The sequence below is a fragment of the Vigna umbellata genome, chromosome 6 (assembly GCF_029865625.1).
Source record: "Vigna umbellata cultivar VRB3 chromosome 6, Vumbellata_1.0, whole genome shotgun sequence".
Lineage (NCBI taxonomy): Eukaryota > Viridiplantae > Streptophyta > Magnoliopsida > Fabales > Fabaceae > Vigna > Vigna umbellata.
This window is the reverse complement of record NC_142170.1, coordinates 31,597,493-31,612,331: the sequence shown is the minus strand read 5'-3', so window position 1 is coordinate 31,612,331 and position 14,839 is coordinate 31,597,493. Positions and strand designations below refer to the sequence as shown.

General features: G+C 41.3%; 2 protein-coding genes across 2 annotated transcripts; both read right to left on the bottom strand.

Annotated features, from left to right (window-relative positions):
- Positions 1–293: 293 nt before the first annotated feature.
- On the bottom strand, positions 294–776 carry LOC148197239 (uncharacterized). Its single transcript, XM_088093641.1, has one exon. It carries the CDS (start codon positions 774–776, stop codon positions 294–296), a length of 483 nt encoding a protein of 160 aa, XP_087949767.1.
- A 5,264-nt stretch (positions 777–6,040) lies between these two features.
- LOC148197238 (uncharacterized) lies at positions 6,041–7,471 on the bottom strand. Its single transcript, XM_088093640.1, has one exon. It carries the CDS (start codon positions 7,469–7,471, stop codon positions 6,041–6,043), a length of 1,431 nt encoding a protein of 476 aa, XP_087949766.1.
- Between the last annotated feature and the right edge of the window lie 7,368 nt (positions 7,472–14,839).

Here is a 14,839-nt window from a genome sequence, read left to right as displayed (position 1 = left end):
TCTTTCCTTTTCGCCTTTTTCTTCTTTTTTATTATTTACTTTTTCTTCACGACATCCTTCAGGGACGAGGTTGTGCTCGATGGATATACCCGCGATGCTTTAATTATTATCACTTTCCTTTTCCTTACTTTACTTTAAAACCCAGTGTGACATGAATCGTGTCGAAAGAAAAAGCGTAAAAGTTGAATAATGGATAAAACTGTATGGTATTTATTGAATGAAGTAACACAGTATACAACATAATTCAAAAACAGTGCTAATATCCCTTAGTGGCATCCCCTATCACGGAATCATCATGCGTAAAACTTTTTTACCGCATAGGAATTAACCGGTAAAGGTAACTCCTCTCCATCCATCCTTGTGAGAATTAGTGCCCCTCCAGAGAATGCCTTTTTTACTACAAATGGCCCTTCATAATTTGGGGTCCACTTGCCTCTGTGATCCTTTTGTATAGGCAAAATCTTCTTTAACACCAGTTCGCCTTCATGGAACTCCCTTGGGCGCACCTTTTTGTCGAAAGCCTTCTTCATTCTTCTTTGGTACAATTGTCCGTGGCACGCCGCTGTCAGTCTCTTTTCTTCGATGAGATTGAGCTGGTCAAACCGAGTTCGAACCCACTCAGCTTCCTCCAATTGGGTTTCCATTAAAACTCGTAGAGATGGGATTTCCACCTCAAATGGAAGTACCGCTTCCATCCCATACACAAGCGAGAAAGGTGTTGCCCCAGTTGACGTTCGTACTGATGTACGATATCCATGTAAAGCAAAAGGAAGCATTTCGTGCCAATCTTTATAGGTGACCACCATCTTTTGTACGATCTTCTTGATATTCTTATTAGCAGCCTCTACTGCCCCATTCATCTTTGGATGGTAAGGAGAAGAATTAAGATGATGAATTTTGAACTCCTCACATAACTCCGCCATCATCTGGTTGTTCAGGTTGGTGGCATTATCAGTGATAATCTTGTTAGGTAACCCGTATCTGCAGATCAACTCCTTTTTTATGAATTTGGTCACCACCTTTCTAGTCACGTTGGCATAAGAAGCAGCCTCAACCCACTTGGTGAAGTAATCGATCGCGACTAGTATGAAACAGTGTCCATTTGACGCTTTTGGCTCTATAGCTCCAATAACATCTATCCCCCACATCGAAAATGGCCACGGTGCAGACAACACGTTCAAGGTCGTGGGCGGCACATTGATATTGTCTGCATACATTTGATTTTTCTCGCACTTCCTCACGTGTGTACAACAATCATTTTCCATGGTCAACCAGAAGTAACCAGCTCTCAAGATCTTCCTGGCCATTGAGTGCCCATTCATGTGTGTGCCAAATGTACCTTCGTGCACTTCTTTCAATATCAATTCGGCTTCCTTTGCATCCACACATCTGAGGAGAACCATGTCATGATTTCTCTTGTATAAAATATCCCCATTTAAAATAAAGCTGCCAGCCAACCTCCTTAACGATCTTTTATCGTTTTCAGATGCCTTCTTAGGATATTCTCGGGTCTTAAGATAGTGCTTGATATCAAAATACCAAGGTTTACCATCCACCTCCTCCTCGATGAAGTGACAATATGCTGGCTCTGCATGGCTCTTCATTTCAATCATTGGTAATTCTGCATCTTGGTCAACTTCAAACATTGATGACAAAGTAGCCAATGCGTCTGCTAATTGATTATCTTCTCGCGGTATGTGGTTAAATGTGATGGCATCGAAATACTCCATTAATCCTCTGATGTAAGCTTGGTAAGGAATTAATTTTGCATCTCTAGTTTCCTACTCTCCCTTCAACTGATGGATGACTAAAGCTGAATCTCCATATACATCCAGAATTTTTACTTTGGACTCTATTGCCGCCCGAATACCCATAGCGCAGGCCTCGTATTCTGCAATGTTATTTGTGCAATTAAAACATAACCTTGCTGTCATAGGTATGTACTGATGCTCTGGAGAGATGAGAACCGCCCCTATGCCATGCCCCATCACATTCGAGGCTCCATCGAATAATAATGTCCACGTTTCTTCGTCTCGGTTTTTTTTGCCTTCTTCGAATAGAGCCATGATATCTTCATCGGGAAATTCGGGCTGCATTGGCTGATAATCGCTGATGGGTTGATGAGCCAGGTATTCTGCTAACGCACTCCCCTTGACGGATTTCTGAGTAACATACACGATGTCATATTCTGACAATAGCATTTGCCACCGAGCTATCCTTCCAGTAAGAGCAGGCTTTTCAAAAATGAACTTGATAGGGTCCACCTTGGATATCAACCAAGTTGAGTGACTCAGCATGTATTGCCTTAAGCGATGAGCAGCCCACACCAATGCACAACAAGTTCGTTCTAACGACGAATATCTTTGTTCGCAGTCTGTGAATTTCTTGCTCAAGTAGTATATAGCGTGCTCTCTCTTCCCAGCTTCGTCGTGCTGACCCAACACACAACCCATTGACTTATCCAACACAGTCAAATACAAAATGAGCGGTCTTCCTGGTTTAGGTGGACGTAATACGGGAGGGTCTTGCAGGTATCGTTTGACTTTTTCAAAAGCGGCTTGACAATCCTCATTCCAAACTACAGCCTGATTCTTTCGTAACAACTTGAACATTGGTTCACATGTAGCGGTTAATTGGGCGATGAATCTAGCAATGTAGTTCAGTCTACCCAGAAAACCTCGAACCTCCTTTTCCGTTCTAGGCGCAGGCATTTCTATTATTGCCCGTGCCTTGTCAGGATCCACTTCTATCCCCTTTTGGCTAACCACAAAACCCAACAATTTCCCAGATTTCACTCCAAACGTGCATTTGGCTGGGTTTAACCTGAGTTTATACTTTCTCAATCTCTCAAATAATTTCTTCAAGTTGAGAATGTGTTCTTCTTCCGATTCGGACTTTGCAATCATGTCATCCACATAAACTTCGATTTCCTTGTGCATCATGTCATGAAAAAGTGCAACCATCGCCCTCTGATATGTTGCCCCGGCATTCTTGAGCCCAAAGGACATCACCTTATAGCAAAAGGTTCCCCACAACATGATAAAAGTTGTCTTTTCCATATCTTCTGGCGCCATCTTGATCTGATTATATCCTGAGAAACCATCCATGAATGAAAATAGCAAAAACTTGGTTGTATTATCGACTAGAGTATCGATGTGCGGTAGTGGGAAATTGTCTTTTGGACTTGCACGATTCAAATCACGGTAGTCAACACACATCCGAACTTTACCATCTTTCTTGGGTACTGGTACGACATTCGCCACCCATTGCGGGTATTTCGCCACAGCCAAGAAACCTACGTCAAATTGTTTCTGCACCTCTTCCTTAATTTTCAAAGACATCTCCGGCTTCATTCTTCTTAGTTTCTGTTTGATCGGGAGGCATTCCGGCTTAAGAGGGAGTTTATGCTGCACGATATCGGTATCCAAACCGGGCATATCATTGTACGACCAAGCAAACAGGTCCTTAAATTCCTTCAATAGGACTCGCAACCTTTCTCTCACTTCCTTTTTCATGGTGGTGCCGATCTTTACTTCTTTTATCTCGTCCTCCTCACCCAAGTTGAGTATTTCGACATCTTCCTGATAGGGTTTTATTTCCTTAGACTCTTGCTCCACTAATCTCATTAGTTCCGGAGAGGGTTCCGAACCATCTTCATAATCATCTTCCGTATCATCGACAGGGTGCTCCAGATTAGGGATATCGACATTGTTATTTTCAAAACATTCATTGTCATATCTGCATTATTTAAGTTTTCGAAAAAAGAATAAATAAACAAAAAAACGATGGAGAGGGCTAAATGATGATAGAAACGAGAACAAACACGATTCAAATATCACACTGAAAGCAAAATAAAAGCGTCAACCCGTAAGTCATGAATCCTAAAGCTCCGGGTAAAGCAATAGGATCAATTAATATATTACATTTCATTCGAATTAAACATCACGGGTAAGTCCATAATCTTCCAATTGCTGAGCCGCGCATCGGGGAGCAAGCCCACACGAAGTTTGAGCTTTCAGATCCAGCTTCCTCTTCCACGACCGCTATATGGCTAGTGTTCACCCATCCAGCACTGCGAAAACTCTCCTTGATATCACAAATCTGAATCTTCCTCGTCCTTGGTTCTCGTCTCTCCATCCGAGCCAGACTGCGCTCCCTCTTTTCCTCAATCAGCCTCTTCTTATCCTCCTTGCTGGGCTTGTATCCCAGGCCGTACCTGTTTTTGTTCTCGACCACCTCCAATGGGAATGTCCGCCCCTGCCCGTACTTGCCTAAACCGTTCTCGTACTTATAGCCTTCTTTCAACATAACCTTGGCCGCCATGATAGAGGCGCATGACAGATATGGGTTTACTGGAAATGGTTCCACATAGGTGTTTCCCACGATCTCCAATGATTGGAAAGATATCTCGAGAGCTTCCTCGGCTGCTTCTATATAGCGGGCGGAGGATGGCCCACTCACCAGGAGATCCTCCTCTCCAGAAACTATCACCAGCTTATCTCCCATGACATATTTCAGTTTCTGGTGTAGTGTGGAAGGTACAACTCCCGCAGAATGGATCCATGGGCGACCCAATAGACAACTATAGGCTGGGAGGATATCCATGACCTGGAAGGTTATTTGAAAGACACATGGGCCAACCTGGACCAGCAACTCTATTTCGCCCATGACTTCCCTCTTGCTACCGTCAAACGCTCTCACAATCATAGAACTTGGCTTCATATGCATTCCGTCACAAGGTAGCCTCTCTAATGTCGTTTTGGGCATGACATTCAGGGAGGATCCGTTGTCCACCAACACGCGTGCTACGACGTGGTCCAAGCATTTCACGGAGACATGGAGAGCCTTGTTATGCCCTCCCCTCAGCAGGCATTTCCTCATCGGTGAAGGTGAGGTAATTATTAGTAGTGATGTTGCTAACAATGCCCTCGAATTTGTTCAGGGAAATACCTTGTTCTACATGGGCCTCGCTCAGTATCTTCATCAGCAGTTTTCTATGGGAGGTTGAGTGCATGAGCAATTCTAACAGAGAGATCCGGGCTGGCATACGATTCAATTGTTCCACCACTTTATATTCACTTTGTTGTATGAATTTCAAAAACTCACAAGCCTCTTCGTCGGATATTTCTTTCTGTCCTCCTTGTCGGGGGTCTCTTCTGCCTGCACCCGTTTCCCCTTTAAGAGCTCCTTAGCTTTCGCGGCCACCGGTGCTTCATTATTGCTAGTTCCTTCTCTCATCAGGTTTGGTGGCGTGAAGATTCGACCACTCCTTGTCATTCCGCCGATGCCTGATATATTTTCAATAGCTGGATCCTGGCCGAGGAATTGACTTTCAACACATTGTCCTTCATCGACCGCGTGTGTTCCATACCTCCAAGGAACAACTTTCTCGCTCTTGTAAGGAAAAGGAACTGGTGTATGGATGACGACGGACGATCTTCCTTAAATAACTGGTGCAGGGGTGGTCCGAGTGAAACGAATTACCAACGGCTCTGGCAGGGTTACATCAGACTCCACACCGGTTTGTGCAAACACCTCTTCATCCTTATCCTCGTAGCACACTTGCATCAAATTCCTATCAAGCAGATCTTGCAGAAACTCTTCGAATTCAACACATTCATCGATAAAGTGTTCAGCGCATGGATGGAGTCCACATGCTCTTCCCAAATCATAATCACCGTTTAAAAATCCCAACTTCAATAATTCCTTGAAAATAAACCTTCTGGAACTTCGGATTTTACTTGCATCCCTTATCAGTTCATGCTTCTTAACCTCAATGGCATTTGTGGAGGCACTCCCATGTCCGGATAACGGATTATCATCAATGCTAGGTTTATCTTCTTGAAATTTCAGCCACCCAACGTCGATTAGGGCCTGTACTTTATGTTTGAAGGCCATACATCTCTCAGTTGAGTGACCCACTCCTCCCCCATGATAACTACACTTGGCATCGGCATCATAACCCTTGGGGTACGGAGGTTGCATAGGCATCATCGGACATATAGCAACCAGACCCCTTTTGACGAGGTGGGGTAATAATTCAGTGTAAGTCGTAGGGATGGGGGTGAAGTGAACAAAGTTTCTTTCTTGGGTTTTTCTCGGGTAAGTGCCTTGACCCGCATTGGATTTGGATTCGCGCCTGTCCCAGTCCTCCAGGCGTTGTTTGTGATTGGTTGCGCTGATAAAATCCTTGTTGTTGTTGAGGTCTAATTGGATGAGCAAAAGCTGCATTGGCTGCATATGGAGGTTGGCCCAGGTGTGGTCTATAATTGTGAATAGGAGCTTGACCTCTCCATGCAGGCATTGCCGATGTCGCATGCACATCTCCTTCTTTCTTCTTTCCTGGATTGAAGCTGGGCTTTTTAGAGTTTGCTACCGCAGACGGGCCACCGGCAATCTTCCCATTCTTCAACCCAATCTCTATTCTTTCGCCTATTATGACGATATCGGCGAAATTGGAGGACACGTTCCCGACCATGTGTTCATAAAACGGTGGTTGGAGCGTGTTCACGAACATTGCCACCATTTCCTTGTCGTACAGAGGCGGCTCAACCTGCGCCGCTAGCTCTCTCCATCGTTGAGCATATTCCTTGAAAGTTTCATTATCTTTCTTTGCCATGTTTTGCAGTTGCAACCTGTCGGGTGCGACATGCATATTGTACTTATACTGCTTCACGAAGGCGTCAGCTAGGTCCACCCAACAACGTATGCGAGACGGCTCTAAGTGGGTATACCAGTTCAATGCTACCCCAGCCAAACTATCTTGGAAGAAATGGATAAGCAATTTGTCATCATAGGCATACGCGGCCATCTTTCTACAGTACATCGTCAAATGGCTTTTAGGGCATGTATTACCCTTGTACTTCTCAAACTCCGGCGCCTTAAACTTGTGTGGTATTTTTATCCCGGGGACCAAGCTTAATCTCGCGACGTCACCGAATCCATAGCTTTCGACTCCTTCTACGGCTCTCAGCCTTTCTTCCAGAATTTCCAGCTTATTCTTAGCTCCGATGAAACTATCGATCCCCCCAATCACCGTAGTGTGTGGCGCAGCCCCGGCTGAAGAGTCCTCCTTAGCGACTACGGTCACCCGCGTTCCTTCAACTGCGGTCGTCTCATTCATAGCTACACCTGTCATGGGTGCCGAAACGGAGACAGGACCCTGAGTACCGATGGGCGGCACATTGATGGTTGTGGGAAAAGAGAAAGACGTATGCTCCGCTTCCGAGTAATCTCCCATGGGGGGCGTATACCCTGGGGGCAAGCCATACATCGGGAACGGAATCGATGGGCTCAAGGCATTAAACATTGGGGGATAAGGGGGGGGGGGGGCGTTCCCCTCGATCCGCGCTGACGATGACTCTCCCGCAATCTTCAGCGATTCTAGAGCAGCAAGGATTTGGCCGATCTGGTCTTTCAGCTGGCCGATATCGGCCTTGATGGATTCCTGAGACTCCTCCCAGCTTTCCATGATTCTTGAATTGGCTCGAGTCCTGTAGGGATGTCGTGGAAAATTGGCCGTTGTTTTCCTCACTTGTACTGTTTTATTATTTTGATTAATTTTAAATTAGATGAGAACGAAATAAAGAAAACATGATGCATGTTGGTAATAGGTGGAAATCACTGGGTCGCGACAACATTACCGATGGAAATCAACACAAGTTGGTACCAAACAAACATTCCATATCTTTCATTAAAAGTACTCAGTTCAATACATCGCCTACAGAAACAAAATACAAGGATTTCAAAATACATCATTCTCGAGATCGAGCGATAAAGGATTTCATCTCACCCACCAACCATTTACAATGATTAATAAAATGTTTTATCTCTTCCGGCGGGCTATAAAAGTGAGTACTTGCTTCGGCGTCCAACACCATCTTGGGGATGTTTTCAATTGCTTCATTTGCCAAAGCTGCCAATTAGGAGAAACTTTCCTTCCAATGTCTCACAGCCACTTCTTGCTCCGCGATGTGATCTTCCATTCGCTTCATCAAGGCCTGATGTCTCTCTTCAAACTCCATCGACCTCCATCGCTCCTCTTGCGCCTCGATATAATCCTCCATTTGTTTTATCATGGCTCGATGCCCTTTTTCTGCTTCTGCTAGCTTCCAACGCTCTTGGTTCATATCCGCCTCAAACGACGTGGCCATTTCTTTCATCAGATGCCCCGTTTTTTCCACCTGAATCTGCGCTTCCCTTAGTCTTTTCAAGGCTTCCCGCTTATCTCTTTTGGCCTCTTCGTAGAGGTGTTTCCATTGTTTTCCCTCTTCCAACGCCACGTTCTTCTCCTTCACTCTTGATTGTCAAATTTATGAACACCAAATTATGATGTCACAAACTTGTTTCCAATCGGCAAGTATGACCGAATCGTTCAAGTAATAAACTTGGTAAGACCAAGTATCGTTCTTCCCAAAGGACTCACGGCCTAGTTTAGTTATGTGATTTCTTAATTAGCTAAGACTTACAGATAAAATATTTGTAGTTTAATATGCAAGACAGAAAATAAACATGTATGCATGAAGTTTTGATCAATGGCAAAAAGCAAAAGATAAACACTTTCAATGATATTAATGTATGAATATGTTGTTGGGGATCAATTTCATCTTATCCACTCTCATATATTTTAGGAATTCAACATTCAAATCATCATTGTTAATGTCACTCTCTAAAGTACCTTTCTAGAAGGCTTCTCTGATGGAATCATACTTGACTTAGTCTTCCTTTTGTATTTTTATCTTTTATAGTTTAGCTCTTAAGGAGCATGGGTTACTATAAATACCCAGCTCCTCTATTGTATTGGTACTTTTGAGATTAATGAGAATTGAGTTTTCTGAATTAGAAACTTTTCTCTCTTGAAAGTCATAGGCTAGAGAGTCCAAAGACTTCCTCTAGCCACCTTCCAAGCACCATTCCCATTTCCATTTTTCAATTACCACCGTACTTCTCTCTCACGTCACCTTTCCTCCACTCTAAACCATTAATCCACATCTGCAGCGCTTCAACGACACCTCACTACACCTTGCGCATCTTCGTTTCAAGAGAGCATTTCTCTCTCGGGTCCCTCGTCTCCCTCGTCTCCAGCCATGGTTCTTCACGGTGAGTCTTCTATCCTTGCAGATTCACTTTGTCATTCTCGTTTCTCTCTCGTCACAACCTCTTCCACCATTTTGTTCATATTTTGACCGTTTAAACACCTCTCTTCACATCGTTTTCCATTTTCCACCGATTGAACCCTCCTTTATTTCGATCTAAACCTTTTCCACCATTCAATCTCCATTTATCACCGTTTAATCGGTCCAAATCGAGTCTATTCCCACTTCTAGGGTTTCATTCGAGTCTCTCAGGTTTCCACAGATTAAATCCTAAATTCTAGGGTTCCATATGTTCAACCTCAGTTTTCCCTTCGCTCTCTAACTTCTATTCTATTCCGCTGCGTCTTCATCTCTCTGGAGGAAGCTTCGAGGAGTCCGCGTCGCGTCTTCGATCTCTCCTCGGGCGTTCGTCCATCAAGTGGTATTCAGAGCAAGGTCGAACACGCTTCGAAGATAAGTATCACTTTCCTTGCGTCTTTTCGCTTTGTCTTGATTCTGAGTATTTTGTGTTGATTTGTTGTAATCTGTGTTTGTCTTTGTGTTCTGGTTTAACGCTGTGCGTTTAACTTCTTTCATTTTAGCGTTTATGTTTCGTTCATTGTTTCTGTTCTGAGTTTCCTTCAATTTCTGAGTTAAGTTTGTTTCGCCTCCCTATTTTATTCATTGTTTGTGTTGTTTCGATTTTGTTCTCACTGTTTCGCGTCTATGTTGAATTTTCTTCTCCTTCCGCGTTGTTCAACACATGCGTTTAACTGTCTTGCGTTGTTTCGGTATGTCTTATGTTGATTCATCTTGTTTTTGTCTTGTTTTGAGTTCTATATTGTGATTCGGTGCATCTGTGTGTTTAATCTGTGCTTGAGTCATTATTTTTTAGTCTTATTATCATTTTATTTCGGTGCAAGTATTGGTTTGAGTCTTTTCATTTGAAAATCACATTTCTGTCATGTTCTAGTCTTGTGCATTGTTTTAATTGTCAGTTTAATTCGAGTTTAACTAGCTGATGCTTGTGTTTTGTGATTCATTTGTGTTGCTTGCACTGAGTAAGTTCTGTTCACCGTATATAAGCTATGACATTTAGATAAATGAGCTTGGTGGCAGATTTCAGTGGTAGAGATAATGAATCTCATGTTCTTGAATCTGTTTAATGATAGCTTTGCTTGGTTTCTGCCTAATCAATAACAAGTGCATACCAAGTGAGCAATGAAAGGCTCAGCCTAGCTCGGTTGCACATTGATTAATCAACAGATTTGTGATTTGGCCAGCTACACCGAACTGGTTTTTCTTTGATGTCTGTGTTAATGTTTTGAGTGTGTGTTTGTTCTGCTTGGTATAAGTTCATTGCTAAGCTTCTAGTTCAATCATATTCAAGAGTCATTTGTGTTTGCTGTTTTGTTATTCAAGTTCAATTTCTACAGTTTTGGTTAAAAGTGAAATTTGATGCTAGAGTCAAAAGTTATCAATGAAACCAATTATGTCTTTTCTTTTTATTAAGTTGAACCATTAATCTGATACAAGTAAAGTGCTGATTTGTAAGCTGCATTGATCTTAGTCTATTGTGGATTGTAGCAAGAGTTGTAAGTCAATAACATTTGAAGCAATTAAGGATTAATCCTACTGTTAAAAAAAAAAAGAGTTGAAGGACTTAGTGCAATTCACAATAGCTGCCTCTAATTCAGAACATCAAATATGAGAAATAAAACAAGTTTCTCTGAGGCACAATGTCAAACAGTTTGGTATGCCAATTTATAAATCAAATCTGTTCAGTATTGGTTCAACTTAAGTCCCTTTTCTTGCTTTACTAATCTGTTCTAGTTCTATTCCTTAGGTTCTATTTGAGTGCTCACATTATTCAAAGCTTTGTTTCTTGCTTGTCTTGGTTGATAACTCTGGTTTTGTCTATCACATGTGCAATCTATTCTGCTGATCTTAATTTGAAGCTTTTACTTGCTTTATTCATCTGATCTAGAGTTGTCTTAAGCAATAGATCTGCTGTGCTGTCATTGTTTTGTGGCTGTCTTACTATGTTCTGCATATCACTTTGCATTGTCTAGCCTCTGCCTGTTTGAGAAGTTGTTACACTCTGGTTTCTGGAAATTGAAAGAAGGTTTGTGTGCTTGGTAGCATCTTAGGTGGTGGTAGTCTAAAAGACTTTCCAGCTTGTACTGCCAAGGGAGAATCTCCCTTCCAAACCTTTCCATTTTGAGTGCTTTAAGTTTTCAAAGTGAAGCCTGAGTGTAGAAAAGAAATTGGATCAAGTAGATTGGAGCAGTTGTGATTTGCTTAAACTGACATTGCATTCATTTTGGATTATAAACTGCTTGCTGAAATCATTGAGATATTAAATGTTCTGAATGTGATTACTGATTTCATGGTTTGATTACAATTGTTGAAATCTGTTGAGTCCTGATTAGCACCATCATTCTTTCTTTGTTGAAATCATTTTTCCAAATGCATATAGAAAATAGTTTCCTGGTACTAATCACATGCAGATTTCAGTTTTGTTCAGATTGATTGATTGCATACCCTTGCATGCCACCTAGTTAGTTGTTCATGGACTGATTTATGCATGAATTGATTTGCTTGGAGTAATTAGGCTTGTGCATGAACTTGTTTTAACTGCCAAAGCATCATTCCATTTTAAGAAGTGACTAAAGCACTTAATTTCCAATTCTGACGTTGTGGTTGAATTAAGCACATAATTCTTTTTACCCATTGGATTGATCAGAATTTAAATTAGAATTGAATGGTTGTTTAAATCAGTTTAGTCAGCTTTGAATTAGAATTGAATTACATCTGGTTTAATATCCATGTCCTTGTGTATTTTGCTGGAGTTGGTGTAATTTCTGTGAGCAGATCTGAACCGAATCAGTGCAGGGAGAAAGTGAAGAATGAATCTGCTGATTAGTTGAGCACAAGGAAGAACCTACAACAAAGTCCACTAAAACCAACAACTAGAAATAGCATCAATCAGGGAAGTTGCTTAGCTATATTGCTTCTATTTGTTTAACTGTTTGTGTTATAGCTTGCAATTTGTTGGATGTTGTGATTTGCTGAATTGGAATCTGGTTTAATTTTGATGTGTGCAGAGCTGATACTTGAGAGTTTAGCTTGAGCAGAAATTTACTGAGAAAATAGCAACCTAAGAACTTAATGTGGAAGCTTTGAACTAAAGGGAATTATTTAGTTTAATTGCTTCTGACTGTTTAAACTGTTTTGGAATTAAATTGTTCATTGTTGGATTGCATGATCTGCTGAATTGGTATGAATTATCTGTGCAGAGTTGCTTTCATTGGAATTCAATTTATGTACAAGTTTAATTGAGCAGCTGCAAAATTTTAATTGAAAGTTTAGAAAGCTTGTGCAGCCAAGAGAAAGGGAAGTTATTACTACCCTATATACTCTTTTGCAATCTGTTTTAACCCATTGAATACTCATATCAGTCTTGTGCATGTGTGATTACAGGAGTAGACAAGCTAGTTTCTTGATTTAGGCCGAGAATTGAAAGGAATATTTGGCCTCTGGAAGATTTCGTGCAAGATGAAGAAGTGGCAATAGGAACCTTTCTCTGCATCAAGTGTACAAGCCCAAGAAAGGGAAGGCTCATTTAAGTGTAACTCCCCTCTTCCAATATGTTCGTTAACTGTCTCTGATCCAGCTTTGTACATTTGTGATTGTAGAGTTGAACCCAAGAGCTAGGAGACTCCAACGTTGTCAAGAACCAACAAAATTGAGCAAAAGTGTAGCTGGAGCAGGCTAGCAGCTGTCTTCTGAACTGAAGGGAAGATTTTAAATTGTTGTGTATCTCTTCTTGTAATTTGTTTGCATCAGGTTCCCTAATCCACATGTTGTTATATACTGTTTTGCAGGAGTGGTGAATCAGATCCAAAGAGAGTAGAATCCAGAAGCTAGAAAAGGGAGCCAAAGCTGCCCAAAACAGCAACATCAATGTACGTGTTTGTAGCACAAGGATTTGGCATCAAAAGTGACTGTAGCTAAACCAGGACCAGACCTTGGCAACATGCATGTTTTGTAATGTTTTGTTCCATTTGATGTGTAATAGGCTGATAGGCTATAGCTTTCTTTTAGTTTCAATTTTGTTTCTAATTGGCTTGTGTTAGCCACTGTTGGCTTTAGCTTTTGTTTTGTAAAAGGGCCTTTTATAAAGTCCAAGTGTTTAGGAAGAGTCCTTGGTGCTCTTTCAAACTCTTGGCAACTTTATTTGCTTTTATTTTTAGCATACCTAGACAGGTGAATGTGTCTTGTTAGCCAAAGCTACAAGCTTCACCATAGGAGTATATATTGATTTGATTTGTGTATCTCGTAGGGTGATGGACAAATTTGTAAACACCAAAATATGATGTCACAAACTTGTTTCACAATCGGCAAGTATGACCGAATCGTTCAAGTAATAAAACTTGGTAAGACCAAGTATCGTTCTTCCCAAAGGACTCACGGCCTAGTTTAGTTATATGATTTCTTGATTAGCTAAGACTTAAGAAAACAATAATTGAAATTTTAATATGCAAAACGAAAATAAACATGTATGCATGAATTGATCAATGGCAAAGACATAAGATAAACACTTTCAATGGATTAAATGAATGAATATGTTGTTGGGGGTCAATTTCATCTCATCCACTCTCATATATTTTAGGAATTCCTCTTTCAAATCATCATTGTTAATGCCACTCTCTAATGTACCATTCTAGATGGCTTCTCCCTAATCAAATAGTTCATACAATTCCTAGCATTCCTAATGATTAGTTCATGAGTGCAGGAGCTTAAAGCAACCAATATAATGTTGTCAGTAAAATATTGGGAGAAATTCCCCGGATCTAGATTTCCCCGTACGTGTCCGTATCAACAAAACCAATAATCATGCATTAGAATGAGTTAAACAATGCAAGCATTAGCAAAGAGGAAAAACCCTAACTAATGATGAAAAGAAAGCATATGTCTTAATTCAAAGATGTATTCAACAAATCCATATATGAGAGCTTCAAGAGATTACATTGATTCCCCAACAAACATACAAGGTTTAGTTCACCATATTCATGGTGAACCTAGATGAATAACAATGAAAGTATGAAAGAATAAACCCAATAAAGGTGAAGAGGTAGCCTGAGCATCCAAGATCCTCCTTCAAAGGGGTGAAAGAGAGAGTGTTTGCCTCGTTTCTGCCAAAGATGTCTAACTAAAGGACGTGCAAGCCCTTATATACTAATCTAGAGTTACAAAAGATTACAAAAGCCCAAGCCCGAAAAGTGCCGCTCAGCGCCATTTACCGCTCAGCGGTGGTTACGCGTCTTCTTTCTTCCCCTCAGCGGCCATTTGCCCCTCAGCGGTTCCAACGCCACCTCTTGAGTGCCGCTCAGCGGTAGTTTGCCGCTGAGCGGTGCCTTCGACTTCTCCTTTTTGCACTCTTTCTTGTCTTTTCTAATGTCCTCTCTCTTATTCTTCACTTCTTTCACCAAATTCACCTCAAAACCTGCACAAAAACACTCAAATCAAGCATAAACCTGTCCAGCTCTCTTATTTCTGAAAATATAAACAAAAGGCATGATTTCAAGCTAGTTTCTAAGTCTAAAGGTTGCTTTTAGTATCAACTTTAAGCATGAAAATAACAGTTTTTCAACTGTTATCACAACCCCAAACTTAGAACTTTGCTTGTCCTCAAGCAAACAAAATGTAACTCCATCTCCAACCAATTCATATGATGGTTCACTCATTCAAAATCCTCTTTT

Coding starts and splice junctions, on each gene's coding strand:
- LOC148197239 (XM_088093641.1), bottom strand. CDS start 776: ATGCTTCCTTTTGCTTTACATGGATATCGTACATCAGTACGAACGTCA.
- LOC148197238 (XM_088093640.1), bottom strand. CDS start 7,471: ATGGAAAGCTGGGAGGAGTCTCAGGAATCCATCAAGGCCGATATCGGC.